Here is a 20,772-nt window from a genome sequence, read left to right on the forward strand (position 1 = left end):
CTGTTTTGTAGTTTAGCACAATCCGCAGGCGTTGCCACTTTCATTTCACTGCACATCTTGTATATGGATGTGACAAATAAACTTGACTTGACTTGGTTTTTACTCACAATAAGGAGGTCAGCAGCGTTTTCCAAAATAATAGGTGCGATTTAAAGTGCATCTGTTGTGGATTTCCAAGCCTTTGAAAGTGGGGATGTTGATCCTATCTTGTAAGTTATGCTGGATAAGTAAATAAGTAGGGCTATGTTGTCCAGAAGTGGCAGCTACTCTGTTGGTGTGGACATGCTGGCATTTAATTACACATCTAAGGTATTTATGCATAACATAAGATTGTACAATAGTACACAACACTGCCTCTAGAATTAGATCAACCACACAGCAATGAAAGGATAGAATCGGAAGAAAAAACAGAAAGGAAAGATTATAATCAATCCACCAAACCAAAAGATGGGAGTTAATGTGCTAAGGTGGTAAATGTACAACAGCATGTCTGAAACTTGATTAATTACATGGCATTGTTGCTGGAATCAAATCAAATACACAACTCTGTTCTAGATTCTGATTAAACACAGTGCACCATTTCAAGAATCACATCAAATAATATTGTCTTTGGAAAGGCACAGTAACTTCTCAGGAATCTAATTAGACAGCAGCGTTGTTTCCAGAATCGAATTAAATGTAGAGCATTGTTCTAAAATCCTGTAAAAAAAAACTGTCGCCATAAACAGATAGAGCATTAGCACTGTTTCCAAAATCATATCAAATACACAGCAGAATCTTTGGAAATACATGGAACCATCTCAAGAATCTGATTTAAATAACACATGAAGTTGGTTTGATAATAGGAAACAGTGGGTAATGGAGCAAAGTTGGTTTTGTAATTGGAAGCCTATGACTAGTGGAGTACCACAGAGATCATTAATGGATATTAATGCAGGCAATATGATTAATGAGTTTGCAAATGACATAAAAATTGGAGGTTTATTAATTGTGAGGGGGATAGTTTAAGGCTAAAGAACAATAATGATCAACTAATAAAATGGGTAGTGCAATGTCAGATAAGTCCTGATAAGTATGAGGAGATACATAAGAGCAGTATATACACCATGAATTGTAGGATCCTAGGGAGTTTTGAGGGACAACATGGCCTTTGTGCACAGGTAAACATATCCCTAAAAGTAGTGAAGAAGGCATATGGGATGCTTGCCTTCCTTATTACCCACAGCATAGAATGCTAGAGCATGTAGGTGCTAGTCAGGCCACAGCTGGAGTATTATGTGCAGTTTTGGTAGCCATACTATAATGAATGTGATTCCTCTGGAGAAGGTGCAGAAGATTTACCAGGTTAGAACACTTATGAAAGTTGGTTAGGTTGGATTGGTTTTCCTTTGAGCAGAGAAGATGGAGGTGGGATCTGATGAAAATATCCAAAATTATGACAGGCATTGATTGATTGATAGGGTGGACAATAGGAACTATACGGTGGCGCAGCGGTAGAGTTGCTGCCTTACAGCGAATGCAGCGCCGGAGACAGGTTCGATCCTGACTACGGGCGCTGTCTGGACGAAGTTTGTATCTGCTTGGGGTTTCTCCGAGATCTCCGGTTTCCTCCCACACTCCAAAGACGTAAAGGTTTGTAGGTTAATTGGCTGAGCAAATGTAAAAATTGTCCCTAGTGGGTGTAGGATAGTGTTAATGTGCAGGGATCGCTGGGCGGCGCAGACCCGGTGGGCCGAGGGGCCTGTTTCTGCGCTGTATCTCTAAATCTAAAAAATCTAAATCTAAAATCTATAGTAAAAGGTAAACAGCACCAACAAAAACCACATGGGACAGGTTTGAGGTTAGGAGTTAGAGGGGATCCGAGTATTTTTTTTGGTTTACCTACAGGGAAATTGCACTCTGGATGCACTACCTGAAAAAGTGGTGCAGACAAGTGCTCTCATAAGATTTAGGACTGTGTGGACAAGCACCAGAATCGGCATGGAGTAAAAGACTATGGATCATATAATGATCAATGGGATCTACAGACACGTACTTGATGGTCGGCATGGGATGGTGGCCTAAGGTCCTGTATCCGTGCTGCACGACTCACTAGAATTTGGTTAAATATGTGGCACTGTTCTAAAATTCAGTTAAAAGCACTGTCGTTAGAAACTGTTCAGAAACAAAGCACCACTTCCAAATGTCATTAAATGTATGGCATCATTTTTATAACTAAATACATATCAACAATGTAATATTCAATTAAAAACACAACACCATCTCTAGAATCTGATTAAATAAAAATACATCCTTGGAATTTATCATGTATCTATCTATACACTATAAATTGATCAATTATAATCATGTATTGTCTTTCTGTTGACTGGTTGGCACACTACAAAAGCTCGGTACACGTGACAAGAAACTAAACTGAACTGAACTGACTGACTGACACATGTGCTGTTCTGGAATCTTTTGCCTGAATTAAATGCAATACAGAATATCTTTCTACACATAGCATCATCGATATAATCCATTTCAATACAACACAATGTTTCTGAAGTCTAAGTAAATTCAAAACAACCTCTCGGGTGCCTTATTAAATGCACTGCAATCTCTTCATTGGATTTTTAAATATTCAGCAACTTCTCCAGAGTCTAATTAAATACACAGAACTATTTCTAGATTCCGATCAAATTGATAGCACCTTCTCTAACTATTATTAAATACGCAGCGCTACCTCTGGAATCAGATCAGGTAGGTCGAGATCCTAGACTCTAGATGGCAAACTCCAGTCAGCGAGGAGGCATGCTGTGAGCTGGGATGCCTGCTTCTGTGAGAGTAGTCCACACATCTGGGGCCTAGTATGAGCCTGTGCTGCAATGTTCTATGTACACAGCAGCATCTCTACAACTGATCGTGTACACAATATTATTGCTAGAATTTAACAATATACAAGTGGGCGGCTCAGTGGTAAAGTTGCTGCCTTAAAGGGCCAGAGACCCAGGTTCGATCCTGGCTATGGGTGCTGTCTTTACGGAGTTTGTACGTTCCCCCTGCAGCTGCGTGGGTTTTCTCCAGGCGCTCCGGTTTCCTCCCACACTCCAAAGACGTGCGGGTTTATAGGTTAATTTGGCTTCGGTTGTAAATTGTCTCCAGTGTGTAGAATAGTGCTAGTGTACGGGGATTGCTGGTCGGCGCGGACTTGGTGGGCTGAAGGGCCTGTTTCTGCGCTCTATCTCTAAACTACATTAAACTAAACCTTGTAAGTACACAGAACCATATCTAGAATTTGATTACATACATCATTGTCTCAATCTAATTAAATACACATTTCCAGATTCTAATTACATGCACAGCAGCTTCATTAGAAACTGAAAAAATACACATCTTCAGAATTAAATTCACAGTTCCTTTCTACAAAATGACTAAAATAATATACTCTCTCTGATTAAATATTTAGATACCCTGGAATGTGACTAACTAAATTGTGCTCTCTAAATTCTAGTTAAATATGCAGTGCTCTCCAGAATCCTATTAAATGCACAATATTGTCTTAGCTAACAAACTATACGTGCTGCATTGTCTCCACATTCAGAATATATAGATGCCACCATTTCCAGATTTATATCAATTGTGCAGTACTATTTCATAATAAATAAAAATGCAGCAATCTCTAGGTTGCTTATCAGATACAGAGGGCCATCACTGTTACCTCATAAAATACAGTTTGTTTTAAATACTGCCTGACCCGCTAAGTTCCTCTAGCACTTTGTGTTTTGCTCAAGCTTTCTCTAAAACCCCTTTTTAATCAGAATAACATCTCCAGATTCTTATCAAATACACAACACTGACTCTGGAATTGGACCAAATGTAGAACAGAGTCTAGACTCTGAACAAATACTCTGCACTCAAACTCTAATCTAATTGAATACACATAGAAATCTCTAGAATGTGATGAATGCACAGTAACGTCCTGGAATTCTGATTTACTGCATGCACATACCTAGAGCAGAATTTAAGTAACTCAGTCCTTTCCTGTTTATATTTATGGCAGCTGATACCCTGGTACTTGCCTGTTCTTCCACCATTTGGCCATTATTCCCTTTTATATAAATATTAATTAAACATGTGACATGACAGAACTGAATCCAGTCCTGTTCTCACCTGATGTCTTCTGTCAGGCTCTACAGTAACTCTGGCCTCCTGTACAATATAAAATATTGAAAAGGAAAATTATAAGCAGCAGCATGTTTATTCAATAGGCTTCAGTAGTGCAATCACTATTCCTAGTCTAAACAGCTGCTTCACCCCTTGCGGGGGACGCTTGGCTCTATGCTTTGAAATGATACACGTCCATTTCAAAGCTAATCTGTCACGACTGTGATGCACCAACAATGCTACATCAATTGACTCTGTCAACAATACTCGTGTTAGAAGTCACATTAAATCGCATGATTAATCAGATCAATCTCTCTTCAGTTAACGCAGCAGGACAATGATAGCCCCCGTGTCCTCACAGCACCTAAAGAAACTTTGCTGAAAACAAACGCATCCACCAGACTTCTGTCTTATCTGCCAGTTCCTACAACAAAGACTTGAAGGCTGGAATAAAAAAGGAAAACAAGGCCTCGCCACCGCCAGATGCCCCTCCTCTTCCCCACCCACCACCACTCCTCGAACAAAGCCTCACACAAATACACTAATCAGCTTAGTCACAATCAAAATCCTCCATTTTCCACTTTCAAAGCACTGTTAAAGTAACCAAACATGTTGGGGGGGGGGGGGGGGGGATTAAACTACAAACTTGCTTAAAACTTTGCTGCTCCTGAATTTTAGTTTATTTGTTCCTGAGGGCTTGTAATTTCTCTCTCAGTGAAAAACAGAGAATCCTTCATAAACCACAACACAAGTAAGTAACCTTTACTGCTATCTGCTCCTACATTATTTTTTATTGCTTCTATCGGTCCTCTTATCTATTTTTTATCCTCACCCTACATCGCAACCAGTATTAAATTCACTGGAAGTCAATGTGCAGTAATTTCACTAAAATGTGTAGATTCTATAAAGTGACTCAGAGTGGGGTGAAATCATATAATGCCAATTTTATTCTCACTTTCAGCTTGATTGATCAAACATAAAGAGCATTCAAAGTAGGAGTTTGCTATACCAAACTGATTCACTGTAACAGACTAAATTTCCACACATCATTTTCTGTCAATCACGGTGCACCACTTGCCTTCATACCTCCCCTAATTAATCTCCACAAAATCACTCACCCTTACAGGGACAGAGTCCCCCTAGTCCTTACCTTTCACCCCATCAGCCGTCGCATACAACACATAATCCTCCGACATATTCGCCACCTCTACCAGGATCCCACCACGAGCCACATCTTCCCATCTCTACCCCTTTCCGCCTTCCGCAGAGACCCTTCCCTCCACAACTCCCTGGTTAACATCCCTTCCCACCCAAGCCACACCATCCCCAGAGACCTTCCCCTGCAAACGCAGGAGATGCAACACCGGTCCCCATACCTCCTCCCTCGACTCTGCCTCGGGACCCCGACAATCCTTTCAGGTTAGGCAGAGGTTAACTTGCACCTCCTCCAACCTCATTCATCTACTGTATCCGTTGTTCAAGAAGTGGACTCCTATATATCAGCAAGACCAAACGTAGACTGTTTCGTTGAACACCTTCGCTCAGTCCGCCTGACCTACCTGATCTCCCGGTTGTCCAACACTTTAATTCCCCCTCCCATTCCCACACTGACCGTTCTGTCCTCGCCCCCCTCCATTGTCAGAGTCAGGCTAATCGCAAATTGGAGGAACAGCACCTCATATTTCGCTTGGGCAGCTTACAACCCAGTGGTATGACTTTTGATTTCTCTAACTTCAAAAAACCCCTACACTCCCTCTCTCTCCATCCCTCCCCCACCCAAGTCGCACCAGGTTCCCGTTCTCACCTAGCAAACGGCTAACAATGGCCTGTTTCCTTTAGCATCGTTACTTTTTTAACATATCTTTCATTCATTTGTTCTATATTTCTCTACATCAGTCTATATGTCCCATTTCCCGTTCCCCTAACTAGTCTGGAGAAGGGTCTCGACCCAAAACATTACCCATTCCTTCTCTCCAGAGATGCTGCCTGACCCACTAAGTTACTCCAGCATTTTGTGTCTATCTTCAACCCTATTCTCTCAGCTATATGCAATTCCAATATACAGATACTTCTCCTCTAACCCAATTATACATTTACTACAATTATGGTCTTACCTACTTCCAAGTAAATAATATTCCAAAATAATCCCAAAATAAACCAATATTTGGTTCACATTTAATAGGCCAAATACATTTTCATTCACTCACGATGTTTACACGAAAAGCCATTTGAGACCAAAATGAGGAGAAATTTCATCACTCAAAGGATGTTGAATCCTTGAATTTCTTTACCTTGGAGGACTGACGACACTAGCCTCTGATCGTGCTCAACACAGGGATCAATAAATTTGTAGATACTCATGAAATCAAGCAATATGTGGATAGGATAGGAAAATAGTTTTCGATATAAAGGTTTCACCATGACCTTGTTGAATGGCAGAGCAGGCTCAGGAGACTAAGTTGTCTGCTGCTGCTCTGATTTTGTTTCCCCTTGTGGCAGTTTGAATTACACATTTATCCAAGTGCTTCCCCATTCTGAAATGCAAAAATCAGACACATCCCGGACAACATCGACATGGAGAAGGGTCTGAAGAAAGGTTTCGACCTGAAACGTCCCCCATTCCTTCTCTCCAGCGATGCTGCCTGCCCCGCTGAGTTACTCCAGCATTTTATGTCTATCTTCGATTTAAACCAGCATCTGCAGTTCTTTCCTACACATTGTGTTAGTTGTTATTTTGCAGAGAACACATCAAAATGGAGTTTCAATTCAAACAAATGTAAAGGATGTTTCAAGATCAAATTCATCAGATAGCTGCCCTTGCATTTTCAGATGGACCTGACCGGCTTTGTATCCATGCAATGAATAAATGAGCAAGCCGGGATCATTATTGGCTTCCCATTACAAAAAAAGCGAGTCACAGCATAACATGCAAGATGCTGGTTTACAAAAAGTATCCTTTTTGCATCTGCAGTTCCTTATTTCTACACTATGCAAGTATATAGTTTCAGTTCCTCAATACCATGCAGTGTTAGTTATGTTCCACAATGGTGATGATCATATCTCTAAAACCATTGAAAATGAAAAAAATGTAGATGTTGGAAGTTCAAAACAAAGATAGAAAGTGTTGTGAACATTCAGCAAGTCAGGCAGCATCCGTGGAGTGAGAAACTGAGTTAACATCTTGGACCTGACAAGTTAACTCTATTTCTCTTTTCATAAATGTTGCCCGACCTGCTGATTCCAGCATTTTCTGCTTTTATAACAAAAGTCATTGCTGGTTTATTTACAGTGATGAAAGAGGTAACAGAGGCAAAGATATTCAGCTACAAGCACAGGGAGCACAGACATGGCCGAGCTGGGGGAGGGGGTGGGGTAGGGGCTGCAGAGGGAATGGGGAATGCCACTCATGCCATCAGTGGCAGGGAGTGCTTGCACATCAGGTAATAACAATTATGGCACACCAGATAAGAGGAGCATCAAGAACTGGGTCACTGTAGATGGAGCTACAGAGACAATAGCTAGCGGGATTAAAGTGACACAAGGCCTCCTTAAAGATGTTGCATGGCAAGTGATGCAGAAGAACAGGATAATGGGGATTACAGAGGCATGGTTAGCAGGACTGCAAAGTACCCAGATGATAGGGGCTGCAGAAACGATGCATAACGCATAGAATCTAATGACCTGCCTTGAGCACAATGGGATATGGCTATTATGTGTCGAGTTAAGGGGGTGAATGTATAGAAAAATAGAGGTAGCATCTCTGGAGAGTCTGAAGAAGGGTCTCGACCCGAAACGTCACCCATTCCTTCTCTGCAGAGATGCTGCCTGACCCACTGTGTTACTCCAGTATTTTGTGTCTACCTTCGATTTAAACCAGCAGCTGCAGTTATTTTTCCTACATATAGAAAAATAGAATTCAGCAGGCTTGAATCAAATCAGATTGGGCCTGCTGTGGGACACGCTGAACTGAATGCTCGCAAGAAGCTGGGAAAGTTCAGGTATAGGGGAAGTAGTATCGATTTCTCAATCTATGCCCTCCAGAACATCTTGTGTAAGTTAAATGAACATTTAGGCATCTTACGGCCCCTTGCTCCAATTTTTAATTAGGTTTAACAGAGCCAGTGTTGCCAAGCTGGAAATGAGTGTGTGAAAAACAGGAATAGTCCACATATTGTCAAGCAGTTTGCAGAGTTCAGATTTAACTGTTTAAAGCAGTATTAGAAATATAAGAAGTGATAATGAAACACTGAATTTTTTAATTTAAAAATGGTCAGTAACTAACATGAACTTGCAAAATTTGATAGCATTTGAGATTCTTAAAATAATTTTTTGTCAGCGAAAAACTTAATATTTCGAAATATTGGGCAGATGGATAAAAACACTAGAAAATTGTGTGTTAACAATAGGTGTGTGTTAGAATGTGTGCTAAACAATTTCCTCTTAAAAAAACTATTAGGCAAAAATATATGATTTGTATGAGATGGCATGTAAACAGGCAGTAGATTCCACATCGTTTCTCATTTAGGATGAGTTCATAATGTACAGCCTGGATACCCGATTTTAAGCCTGACAGTACGTGAATGAATGCATCCGGTTTGGATGACGTTCAATATTTTTTTAAATGAGAATCCGTGCTCAGGTTAGGATCAGACTGGCTAGTAACAGGCTGGTAGCTACACGGGTAACAGATGTTACTGATACATGGAACTCCAATGGCTCAAAAGACAGCACTTGTAGTACACAGGTGATGGCTGCACATGCAGAGATACTGGCTGATGGTGGCTGCACAGACAATGAATAAAAATGCTGAACCTTACACCAGCAACACTGGTTATCATGAACAAAGAAAGGTGAGATGTTAGCTACAAGCAACTCCAGAGCAAATAAATGATAGTCTTGCTGTCACACTGGCCAACAAGAGTCTTCAATTACACTGGGAGGCTAGACTCAAATTCACAATAGACTAATGGGTATGACCCTAATACATGAGTGAGTGGACAAAGAACTAAATGTGATATATGTTGCAGGGGACTTGGCTGGTTCAATATCTTGAAATTAAGACCAAAATGCGAGAGAGAGAGATCCCAAGTTTGGAACTCAGTGTCAGTAACAAGAAATATTGGGACAGATTCTAAGTGCCTGCCCATGTTCTTCAATAAATGCCCGCGTGGGGTTTCTCCGGAAACTCCGGTTTCCTCCCGTATTCCAAAGACGTACAGGTTTGTAGGTTAATTGGCTTCGGTAAAGTTGGTCCCTAGTGTGTAGCATTGTGCTGGTGTATGGGGTTCACTGGTCGGCACGGACTCGGTGGGCCGAAGGGCCTGTTTCTGTGCTATATCTCTGAACTAAACTAAATATTATTGTTGTCCTAATGAACCAATTCCATCCTGAGTTGGATCTGCTAAAAGGGACATGGCCAAGTAAAATCAGAACATGATATTGGAAAGCTGCCGATAATCCGTTCCTAACACTGGGAATAATGAGCAAAGAAGGATGTGGTGCTACTGTGGTGGATCGCTTCAGGGGCTTCAGGGATCATCAGAACACAGCACTCGAAGGATGCTAAGGGTCAGCAAGGAAAAATGTTGTAAGAATTAATAAAGATTACTGCAGTTGTCTCATGCTCGAGAGAAATCCCATAAGGATAATGACCATAGTGAGACAGAAATTTAACAAAAGAAAAATTAAATAGTAAAAAGTAAAAGGGCAAAATAAAAAGTAGCACACTCATGACAAATTATGCCTGTGCGTAGGTTTCAGACACAAACAGAAAGGGAAGCTGGATTATCAAACACAATGGCCAAACAAAACTGTCTAGATCTTCTAAAGCTTTAAGGTAATATAGCAACCAAAGGCACAGGTGCAACATGACAAAGCCGATCATACTAATGTCAACAGGAAATCAGCATATTCATTCGTGTCAGCTTTCAGCCCAGAGAGGCATATTATGCATCTGTGGTGATAAGAGCATTGAGAAATGTTGAAGAGAACAGATAAATTAATTGGGATTATGCTGCGAAATCTGCAGATTTCAAAACTGGCAGATACCCTACTGCCAATTATGACCCATAGGATAGGATCCCTCCTGAGCTACCACCAGAACTACTTCATGCCTGCCTATGGCACCATTAATAGCAACCCAGGCACACAATCAACACGATAAACCCGCATTTGCTACTCATAATTACCAATGCACTTGTATGAAAGAGGACTTGGATTCCAAGGATAAATGGTCATTGTGTGTGCATGCGAAATAGGGAGTAGAAATTCAGTTTACTTGTAAGTCGATCCAAATATTTGCATGACCGTTTTTTTGTGTGAGAGAATTTCTTTAAAAAGTATCTGCAAATTGTCTGCTGTGTCCTTCAGTAATTTTACCTACAACCAGAACAATAGACAATAGACAATAGGTGCAGGAGTAGGCCATTCAGCCCTTCGAGCCAGCACCGCCATTCAATGCGATCATGGCTGATCACTCTCAATCAGTACCCCGTTCCTGCCTTCTCCCCATACCCCCTCACTCCGCTATCCTTAAGAGCTCTATCCAGCTCTCTCTTGAAAGCATCCAACGAACTGGCCTCCACTGCCTTCTGAGGCAGAGAATTCCACACCTTCACCACCCTCTGACTGAAAAATTTCTTCCTCATCTCCGTTCTAAATGGCCTACCCCTTATTCTTAAACTGTGGCCCCTTGTTCTGGACTCCCCCAACATTGGGAACATGTTATCTGCCTCTAATGTGTCCAATCCCCTAATTATCTTGTATGTTTCAATAAGATCCCCCCTCATCCTTCTAAATTCCAGTGTATACAAGCCCAATCGCTCCAGCCTTTCAACATACGACAGTCCCGCCATTCCGGGAATTAACCTAGTGAACCTACGCTGCACGCCCTCCATAGCAAGAATATCCTTCCTCAAATTTGGAGACCAAAACTGCACACAGTACTCCAGGTGCGGTCTCACCAGGGCCCGGTACAACTGTAGAAGGACCTCTTTGCTCCTATACTCAACTCCTCTTGTTACGAAGGCCAACATTCCATTGGCTTTCTTCACTGCCTGCTGTACCTGCATGCTTCCTTTCATTGACTGATGCACTAGGACACCCAGATCTCGTTGAACTCCCCCTCCTCCTAACTTGACACCATTCAGATAATAATCTGCCTTTCTATTCTTACTTCCAAAGTGAATAACCTCACACTTATCTACATTAAACTGCATCTGCCATGTATCCGCCCACTCACACAACCTGTCCAAGTCACCCTGCAGCCTTATTGCATCTTCCTCACAATTCACACTACCCCCCCAACTTAGTATCATCTGCAAATTTGCTAATGGTACTTTTAATCCCTTCGTCTAAGTCATTAATGTATATCGTTAAGTTATTTCTTTGTTCTTTTTCCTTTCAGTTAGTTGATTTGTTTAAGTTTGGTAAACTAAAACCTGGAGGGAATTTTGAACTAAAAGCTAAAGATTGGTTATATTACAATTTTGATCATAAACTGGAGAACTATTTAAAAGTTATTTTGGAAACTGATAAGTAGAGAAAAAAGATGTCTTGGATTTAAACAGGATGGAAGACATCCAGTTACCTTATAACTTCCCCACAGTAATCAGTCACCATTGCCCCTGAAGATCACAACTACTAGATTAACCATGGGGATCATTGAAATTGGCAATGGCTTCTAATGACTCGTTTGCAATGATACTCCATTAAACAATGTAACATGCAGATAGTTCTGCAATAACATGCCAGTTACGTTCGTGTTACAGAAAATCGTGTTATAAAAACAATTGTGTCAACGGGGACAAAAGGGGGTTCCAGCCTTGCAATAATAATGTTAATTTTCCCTGTAGGATTTACAAAAAATAAGGTATTTTAATAGCTATTAAATTATACCGCAACGCCCATTATAGCAAATCTGTTAACCCAGCACCATCAAGGTGATGTTGGACAAGCAGATTTTCTAAACTATTGGAATAAACTATTCTAACTCCTGTTACCCAAATATAATTTTATTTCACTCTCTTTTAAATATGTTATCCAGTAGTTAAAAAAGAATTCCAGTGAATTTGGTGAGTTTCCATTTTGTAAAATTTGGCTTATTAAAATAAGCTGAAACATGCAAGTTTCCGGACCCCACTTCAAACCCACGTTCTGGACCCCGCTCTGACCACAAACTTACTCACATTCCAACCCCAGTTCTGGCTGCACACTTGGCCCACACACCCAGTAATATACAGTCAATCTAGCAAGTACACAGTTCGCAGACAACAAAGACTTAGTGTACTACTGAGTAAGCCAGATGCCGAAGTATTAGGATTTCCGAACAGTCAAATACCAAATTATGAAAGTGTTATGGTAATTCTATTTTTGGTTCAGCTAGCAAGATCCTCCAAGGAAAATCGAAATGGTACAGCCCAGAATTGTGTCATTTATGACGCAAGATATTTGGTTGATAAAACAAACCTGTCATAAGCAATCCACCATACCCCTTAAGAGTGGAAAGCAATGCCTTGGAAAGAAAAGCAAATTACACCATGCACTCTATATCAAGGAGAATTACTGATCTAGGTAGAGGAGATTGGAGATGATGGGACCTTTGTTTAAAGCAATTAGGAAAAACACTGGGAGTCGAAGACCTTCAAGGTAAAAGTCCTTTGTAAACATAGGTAAACAAGATTTAGCCATGGACATAATTTAGGTTGACTGCTTCCTCCAGTGTGGTTATGAAATTTCAGTTAAGTAGGAACTTCTGAGAGGCTGATAAACCAAGAGCTCATCCCCATCATAACAACTCTTTAGTGAAAACTATTAGCATAAAACTTATTGGATTACGGTGCATGGAGATGTGCATTTACAGGGAATAAAACTGGGTATGGAATGGGACAATCACAAAAGAAGCAGCGTGCATCAAATAATTGTCATGGGCCTGATTCTTTTGTGAAGAGAAAAAGAGTAGGGAAGGACGGGCACATTAGGGCACACAAAAAGGGGGATAAATATTAATGCACTGTACATCCCTGCATAATGATTAGACCTACTACAATTAATGTTGGTGTTTATCCTATTAGCAATGATGTAGGTGAAGAATAAGAAAGACGAATGGGGAAACGGCAAAGAACTAGCAAGCATGGAGTTATGTGTAGGAAAGAACTGCAGACGCTGGTTTAAACCGAAGTTAGACACAAAAAGCTGGAGTAACTCAGCGGGACAGGCAGCATCTCTGGAGAGAAGGAATGGGTGATGTTTCGGGTCGAGACCCTTCTTCAGACCCGGGTGACGTTTTGGGTCGAGGCCCTTCTTCAGAATTATAACAGTCGCAGAAATAATAAGTAATGAGCATTGTAGCTGGGTATACTGTTATAATCAATAATCAGCTAAGTAATTGACTTTGTTAAATATAAGGGAACTGATGGTAAAAGCAATAGAAGGACATGTTGAAACAATTAACAAAATAGTTATGACAGAAGAAGAAGAATAATAGAAAGCAGTATCAAATGTTATGTGGGAAACATGGGAATGAGATAGTAGTGCAAGTGACAAAGAAATTTAAACAATTAACTCGAAGGAAAGCTGAATTGGGATAAGAAAGCGCAGCATAACTAATCCAAAGATAAGTGTATACATAGGATGGCAGCAAAGGCATGGTTTAATATGGGATAAGTAGAAAGTTGAATAGTAATAGGGATTACATTAGGACTATGATTATGGTTCCTGATCAGCAAGGTGATCAGGTGACAGAAGCCCAAATGACAGAGATAATACAAGGTAAAGCATGGCTTGGAAATCACGATGTAGCCATATTTGCCATGGAGAGGAATAGACTGCTAATCAAAGCAAATTTAAGACAAAATACACATATCATATCCTATCTGTGCTAAAGTCTTGGTCTCTATGTGGATTTAGGGACTTTATACAGTTAATTGGACCAATGAATCAGATCAATACACATCGCCATCGCATGGATAGCATATAAAGGGCACAGGACATATCCTACAACTACAACATGAAAGACATAACTATATGGAAGAATACCTATTTGAAACAAGTCATAGTAAAATTAGGACAAAGGAAACTGATTAATATTCATACTCAGTCAATTATGGTTATCAACATTTTGGAAATTATCAAAGCTGTACTACGTCAATACTTAAAACCATTTGGCCACTTCTACACACTTCACCTGAATATCTAAATGAAATCCAAGAGTGATTCCACAAAGTGTTGCCAAGGTATGTATCGTACAACGGATTCAAGAAGTCAGAACAAAAAAAAAGGGCATAAAAACACCTCATGGGGTGGTTTATGGAACTGGTTCAGGAGCAATGTACAAATCCACTCATAGCTTTACAGTGTGCACGTATATTAAGGGTATACTTAGCATATAGCGATAGTCTTTATTAATCAGTTATTTGAAATATTTATTTAGTCAAATTAAGTGTAAAAAAGTCTGCATTAGAAGTAAATACACCATATAACACTTAAGCTGAAAAAAAGTTTGCATAATCAAAGGGGAAATATAGCAGAGGGAGCTTCAGTTTAGGAATTCAAATGAGCCAAATAGATGTGAGCTTTATTGGTCAAGCAGGCTGGGAACCGATTAGGTATAGTTATAAAAGATGTAATAAGCAAAAGTAGAACCAAGAATGAAGGTCACAGACACACGATGAAGTATGAGCAAACAAAGAAGGCATAGATAGAAGCTTCAAACAGATTTCCACAAATAACATCTCATATGCAAGGGAGGTAAAGACATTTGGAATTATCTTAAGGCTACAAAATAATGGAGAACAGACAGGCAAGAAGGTTTGTATTAGCAGAAAACAATATTTGGATACATACCGCTTAACTAAACAAGATGAATAGAATGTGAATTAATTAGGAGGGAAGTATGTGCTTCACAATTCAGACTCTGAATTTACAAATAAAAGAGTAAGGTTGATAATGAAGGACACGTGAGCAAGATCCTGCACGGAGGATTGAACAAATGTACAAGGATATATAAAAAGACATCTTGGGCTGGTTCAGTAATGCAAACCAAGGACCAACATGCGAGAGAGGGGTTCCCGAGTTTGGAGCTCAATGGATGTTGTACATTCAGCCTGATCAACCCATGCCAGTAATGGAGAACATGTCGGAACAAGTTATTGTCAATTCACATCTCCATTTTACAATGTTGTAATTGAAATAGCAAAGTTATTAGGTTAGCCATAAATTTCAATAATAACAAATGACCAGGCTCAGGGTTACTTCAGTGAAATTAGGCTAAAGGTGGAAACTGTCATCTGTATGTCCTGCTGTTTTCCCTCTTGCAAACATACAAACGCAATAACACCTCACTACTTTGTCTGCCAAGATCTTAAAGCTTAGCTTCGGGCAATCTGACAAAGTTTATTGGATTTGAATCAATCATTAAAACTACCCGAAAACTATACAAATGACCGTAAAGAAGTTGTCAATTATGATGGTTGAGGAAATAGGAGTGTCATCCTAATACAATATTTAATGCTCTAGGGCACAGTGGTGCAGCAGGTAGTTCTGTTTCCTCACAGCTCCAGGGACGAGTTTGATCCTGAACCCCCCCCCCCCCAGTGCTATCTGTGTAGAGTTTCGACATTCTCCATGAAAATGCCTGGGTTTCACACAAGGTCTCTAGTTTCCTCCAATATGCCAAAGACATGCTGGTCACTAAGTTAATTGGCTTAACTGTTGTAAAGTGCCCCTATTACAGATGGATAGTAGGAGACTTAGAAGGCAGGTCAATTATGTAATTATGTAAGAGAGAACAAGTTGTGGGGATTGAATAGCATGGTGATTCTGCATTTTAAGATCGCCCCCTTTTATATATTTTGTGATGAGTTTATCCATAAATAATTAGTGACAATCATATCTATATGGAAAGCAAAGAACGAGAAGACGTACATATAAGTTGTAGTATGGTTGGGTTTGAGTGCAGAATTCATCTCAATGTCCCAGGAATCTGAACCCTTCCTCTGCTAAGCCATTTCCCCAACCCTGCATTATTTTCCTCATTTTCCCATTTCTATATCCACTATGGTGGCATAGGATGGTGGCATAGGAAGCAATCCAGAAATTATTCAATTCAAAGTCCTGCTTCTTAAGATTTTACCTAACTTCTTAGAATCTGTCTTCAGTATCTCGTCCCTTTTTCAAACTCTGTCTGATCACCCTCCAGAATGTTCTGCAGCCAATCAATGATGCCCTTAATACATCACCCTGGAATCTATTCTGAAACCATACTTCTGAACCCATACAAGTGCCTGTCTGCTCTATCAAATAAAGAATCCCCTCTAACTACTGTTCAGTTGATCTTTCTCCTCTGCGCCCGTACAGAAGAGCAAGCATGATCGTTGCCATGGCCCCGCTTTCCAGGAGAAGCCTAAAAATTGATTATGAAGGCAAATGCGATGTTTCCCTATAGTTATGATCTAATTTAAGCAATTTTGTGTCTACCTTACATCTAATTTAAGCACATTGGTACATTAGTGATCAGGGTCTCTGTTCCCAGAAACACTACTTGCAAAATCAGTGCTAAAATGTTTCATGATAGCATATTATATATGGAGGTGTGTAATTGTCAGTATTGTAATGTTGTGAACCTAACAGGAGCCCCTGTCCTTGCTGCTGCGGGTGGAACTTGCCCCCCCCCCTTGACAGCTAACCCGCAATAGTCAATGACCATTGATGCGATTGTTACCATAAAGAAATCTCTGGCCTTGGTGCAGCCAAATGAAAAAGAGAAGATGGCAACTTCCATTATACCCATCAGAAGGTAATCAAAGTGACCATGGTATCCTAACAGTTGGAAAACATATGGAGCAATCACTGCTGATCCCTAACAACAGCCCAAAATCACCATGCCAGCCTGGAGATCCGTATCTTAGTATTAAGTAGCCACAATGCTCACCATAGGTCATTCAATATCAGCCCTCACAGGCAGTCTCTGCACATTACCACAATGGTTCACTACCATGCAGGAATGAGATCAATCTTTCATTGATGTGGGAGCATCAACAGAAGGTAGGGGCTTGATGCAGGTTCCCGAGCATAGCAGTTGACAGCCCAAGTGAATGTTTTTTTTATAGTACCCGTGGGTGCTTTATAATCAAGAAGGCTCTGATGAACCATCAGTCTGCAAGATAGCACAATGTTTTACAACAAAAACATGGTGCCTTAGTAAGACTGCGCCTACAAGGAATATCATGTACAGTTCTAGTCTTACCTAAAAAGGCTTTTATTTGACATAAAGGGCAGGCAACAAAGATTCACTCTGATGTACAAGCATAGATAAACAGACTAGATAGAATTTAATTGGCAATGTGGTGCCTGAACATGGAGCTGACATGACGATGATGATGATGTAGAAATGACAGAGGTAAAAGTAAGCCAGCGTCTGCAGGTATCACTTCATACCTTGAATTAAACTTCCCCCAGCTATTATAGTCGAATTGAATCTCACATCGACACATCAAGTTGTTTCTGTGCTGTATAACTCTATGATTAAGTACTGGTTCTGAAATCTCTCCTGGACACTGAACATTTCAACCCCACTAGGCCTCTCACACTAAAGTAATCACAGATAATATTGAGGAACATGACATCCACTACCACTGTAGTCCTATTATGCTTGAACCTCTTGATGATGTCTGCATTTCTGCTCCTCTATTCGCTGCTGTCTGCCAAGAGGCTGCAGAATACCTCCAGCAATGCGAGTAGTCCCTTTCTTGTTCCCAAGTTCTATCCATACAGACTCATTTGAGCCTTCCAGTGTACCCTTCCTCATTACCACAGTAATTGATTCCTTACTCAATATTGCAACGTCACTTCCTCTTTTACATTATGCTCCTCACCGCCCCTTTTCCCTGCCTGAAGATTCTGTACCCTGAACCGTCGGGTAGTCAGTCCGACCCTTCTTTCAACCTCTGTGATAGAACATTGGAATACAGGTGCTCCTCAACTTACGATGGGGTTACGTTCCGGGAAACCCATCGCAAACCGAAAATATCGTAAGTCGAAATGCATTTAATACACCTGATCACGTGGCCGGAAGCGAGCTGCAGCTTGCCACGGGTCGCTGCCGTTTGCACCATCGCAAAGTCAAAATATCAAAAGTCGAAGCATCATAACTGTATATATTGCTGCTGAATTCATTTGCCTTATTAGTCAGACTTCTTGCATTAAAATAGACGCAGATCCTCTCATAATATAGCCTGCTTAACTGACATGGTTTTCCTTCTGTGTCTAGGTTCAAGAACAGGTTCTTCCCAGGCTATTGAACACAACAAACTCCAACTAACTGGGCTGCACTAGCGACTTTGGTCTTTGTTTTGTTTTTGCATTATATTGGATTTTTTATTTATTAAACTTTGTTTGTTGGATTAACCATTGAATGCTGTGTTTACAAACCTGTTGTGCTATTGCTGCCAAGATAAGTAAATAAGTATCTAACTGAAGAAGGGTCCCAAAATGTCACCCATCCCCGTTCTCCAGAGATGCTGTCTGGCCCACTGAGTAACTCCAAAACTTTGTGTCCTTTTTTTTGCAGCAAATAAGAATTTGTTTTTTCTGTTTTGGGACATACGAAAATAAAACACTCTTGACTCTTACATTTGACTGTACTTGCACCCCCACCCCCCAAATTGTACATCCACTCCCTTGCCTGAATAGTTTAAACCACACCGCCAACAGCATGGCAAACCTCCTGCAAGGATGTTCGACGTGTTCTGGTTTAGGTGCAACCTGGTGTATTTGTACAGGAGCCATCTTACTTAGAAAATGTCTGGGGGATCTGAAAATCAAAAGCCTTCCCAGTAGCATGCATTTATTTGATTTATTCCCTTATTCTATACTCATCAGAATTAATACAAAGATTACAACCATCGAGATCCTGCTTTTTAATCTGTGACCTAAATATCCCTGAATTTATGCTGCAGGACTTCATCCTTTTTGTAACCTATGGAGTTAGTACCAATGTGGATCATGATATCTGGCTTCTTGCCAACCAGAAAAAAGTGATGCACATTTGTCTAATCTCTTGTTTCCTGTTAGTCGCCAATCCTTCATCCACACCAACATGTCACCTCGTAAATGATGAGCATTTATTTTCTGCAAGAATCTTTGATGCAACACCTTACTGAATGTGCAGGAAAGAAAACTGCAGATGCTGGTTTAAATCGAAGGTAGATACAAAATGCTGGAGTAACTCAGCGGGTCAGGCAGCATCTCTGGAGAAAAGGAATGGGTGACGTTTCGGGTCGAGAAGGGTCTCGACCCGAAACGTCACCCATTCCTTCACTCCACAGATGCTGCCTGACCCACTGAGTTACTCCAGCATTTTGTGTCTACCTGACTGAATGCCTTCTACAAAACCATAGTATATCAACATAGTCCACTTTCACTACAGTTACTTCTTCAAATAACTCCAATAAATCATCAAATATGATTTTCCTCTCACAAAACTATGTTGACTTTCCCTGATGATCTTGATTTTTGTCTAAGTGCCCTGCTGCAATGTCTTTAACAATAGGCTCTAATATTTCCTATGGCAGGTGTTAAGCGTAGTGGCCTGTCATTTCCCGCTTCTGTCTCCCTCTCTTTTTAAATGAAAGAAATTACATTTACTATTTTCCAACCAAACGTAACAGTCCCTGAATCTATGGATATTTAGTGACCCGTTGTTATTAAAACCATGTTTAACTATTATCATGGTATTCTGTTGCCTCCATTTTCTTCCTACCTCAGTATTTTAAATGTTTCGCTTTAACCAAGGGCTTTTATATTTTTTTGTGCATTTACCAACCACAAGAAGATCGCAGTAGTCCAACAGGAAGTGGCAGAAAAGGTTAATGGTAAGGTTCTACATCCTGAGGAAACAAAATAGTGGCCTTCAACAGGGAAGCGGTTCAAATTTTGTTTTGAAGCTCAGGAACATACAGTAATGGTGTTTCTTGCTGCAATTATTTTTTTAAATTGTCCTATCACAACAAGAAAAATATCAAGAATAACCAGTTGGTGGTGTGAAACAGCAAATAACTGACAATAACAAAGATTATGCAAAAAGAGTACTGTTCATTGTGTCAAAACGCAGTTAAATCAGCACAAATTGGTAGGGTGGTAATAAGAGGTAAAGAAGACATATGGCACGCATGCCTTTATTGGTTAGAGCACTGAGTATAAAAACTGGGACGTTGTGTTGCAGCTACACAAGCATTCGTTAGGGCACATTTGGAGTACTGTGTGCAGTTCTAGTCACCACTGCATATGAAGAATGTGGTGCCAATGGAGAGGGTGCAGAGGAGGTTTACCAGGACGTTGCCTGGAATGAAATCATTTAGCTACAAGTAGAGGCTGGAAAAACTCAAGATTATTTTCACTGGAGCAACAGAGGCTGAAGGGTAACCCGATAGAAGTCTAGAAAAATATGAGGCATAGATGAGGTGGATGAGGGATTTGATATTTCTCAGGGGAGAAATATCAAATGCCAGGGGACATAAGTTTACCATGACAGGGAGAAAGTTCAAAGGAGATTTGTGAGGAAAGTTTTTTTTAAACAGTGCCAGGTGCCTGGAATACTTTGCCAAGGGAGATGGTAGAAGCAAATACAATAAC

The 20,772-nt window shown here is 40.4% G+C and overlaps 1 protein-coding gene across 4 annotated transcripts in view; it reads right to left on the reverse strand.

Moving 5' to 3' along the window:
- LOC144611466 (CCR4-NOT transcription complex subunit 3-like) overlaps nt 1–20,772 on the reverse strand; it is a 90,940-nt gene that overhangs the window by 58,478 nt on the left and 11,690 nt on the right. For 2 of the 4 annotated variants that reach the window (XM_078430586.1, XM_078430583.1), the window contains exons 2-3: nt 4,150–4,188; nt 108–268 (exon numbers count right to left, since the gene is read on the reverse strand). The exons of 1 other annotated variant lie outside the window; for it this stretch is intronic. In XM_078430586.1, the coding sequence (XP_078286712.1) occupies nt 108–160 (53 nt within the window). In that variant the 5' untranslated portion in view covers nt 161–268; nt 4,150–4,188. The remainder of the gene's footprint in view (nt 1–107; nt 269–4,149; nt 4,189–20,772) is intronic. One more of the 4 variants, XM_078430584.1, reaches the window with a different exon arrangement.

Source organism: Rhinoraja longicauda, chromosome 40 (assembly GCF_053455715.1).
Source record: "Rhinoraja longicauda isolate Sanriku21f chromosome 40, sRhiLon1.1, whole genome shotgun sequence".
In the NCBI taxonomy this organism is placed as follows: domain Eukaryota; kingdom Metazoa; phylum Chordata; class Chondrichthyes; order Rajiformes; family Arhynchobatidae; genus Rhinoraja; species Rhinoraja longicauda.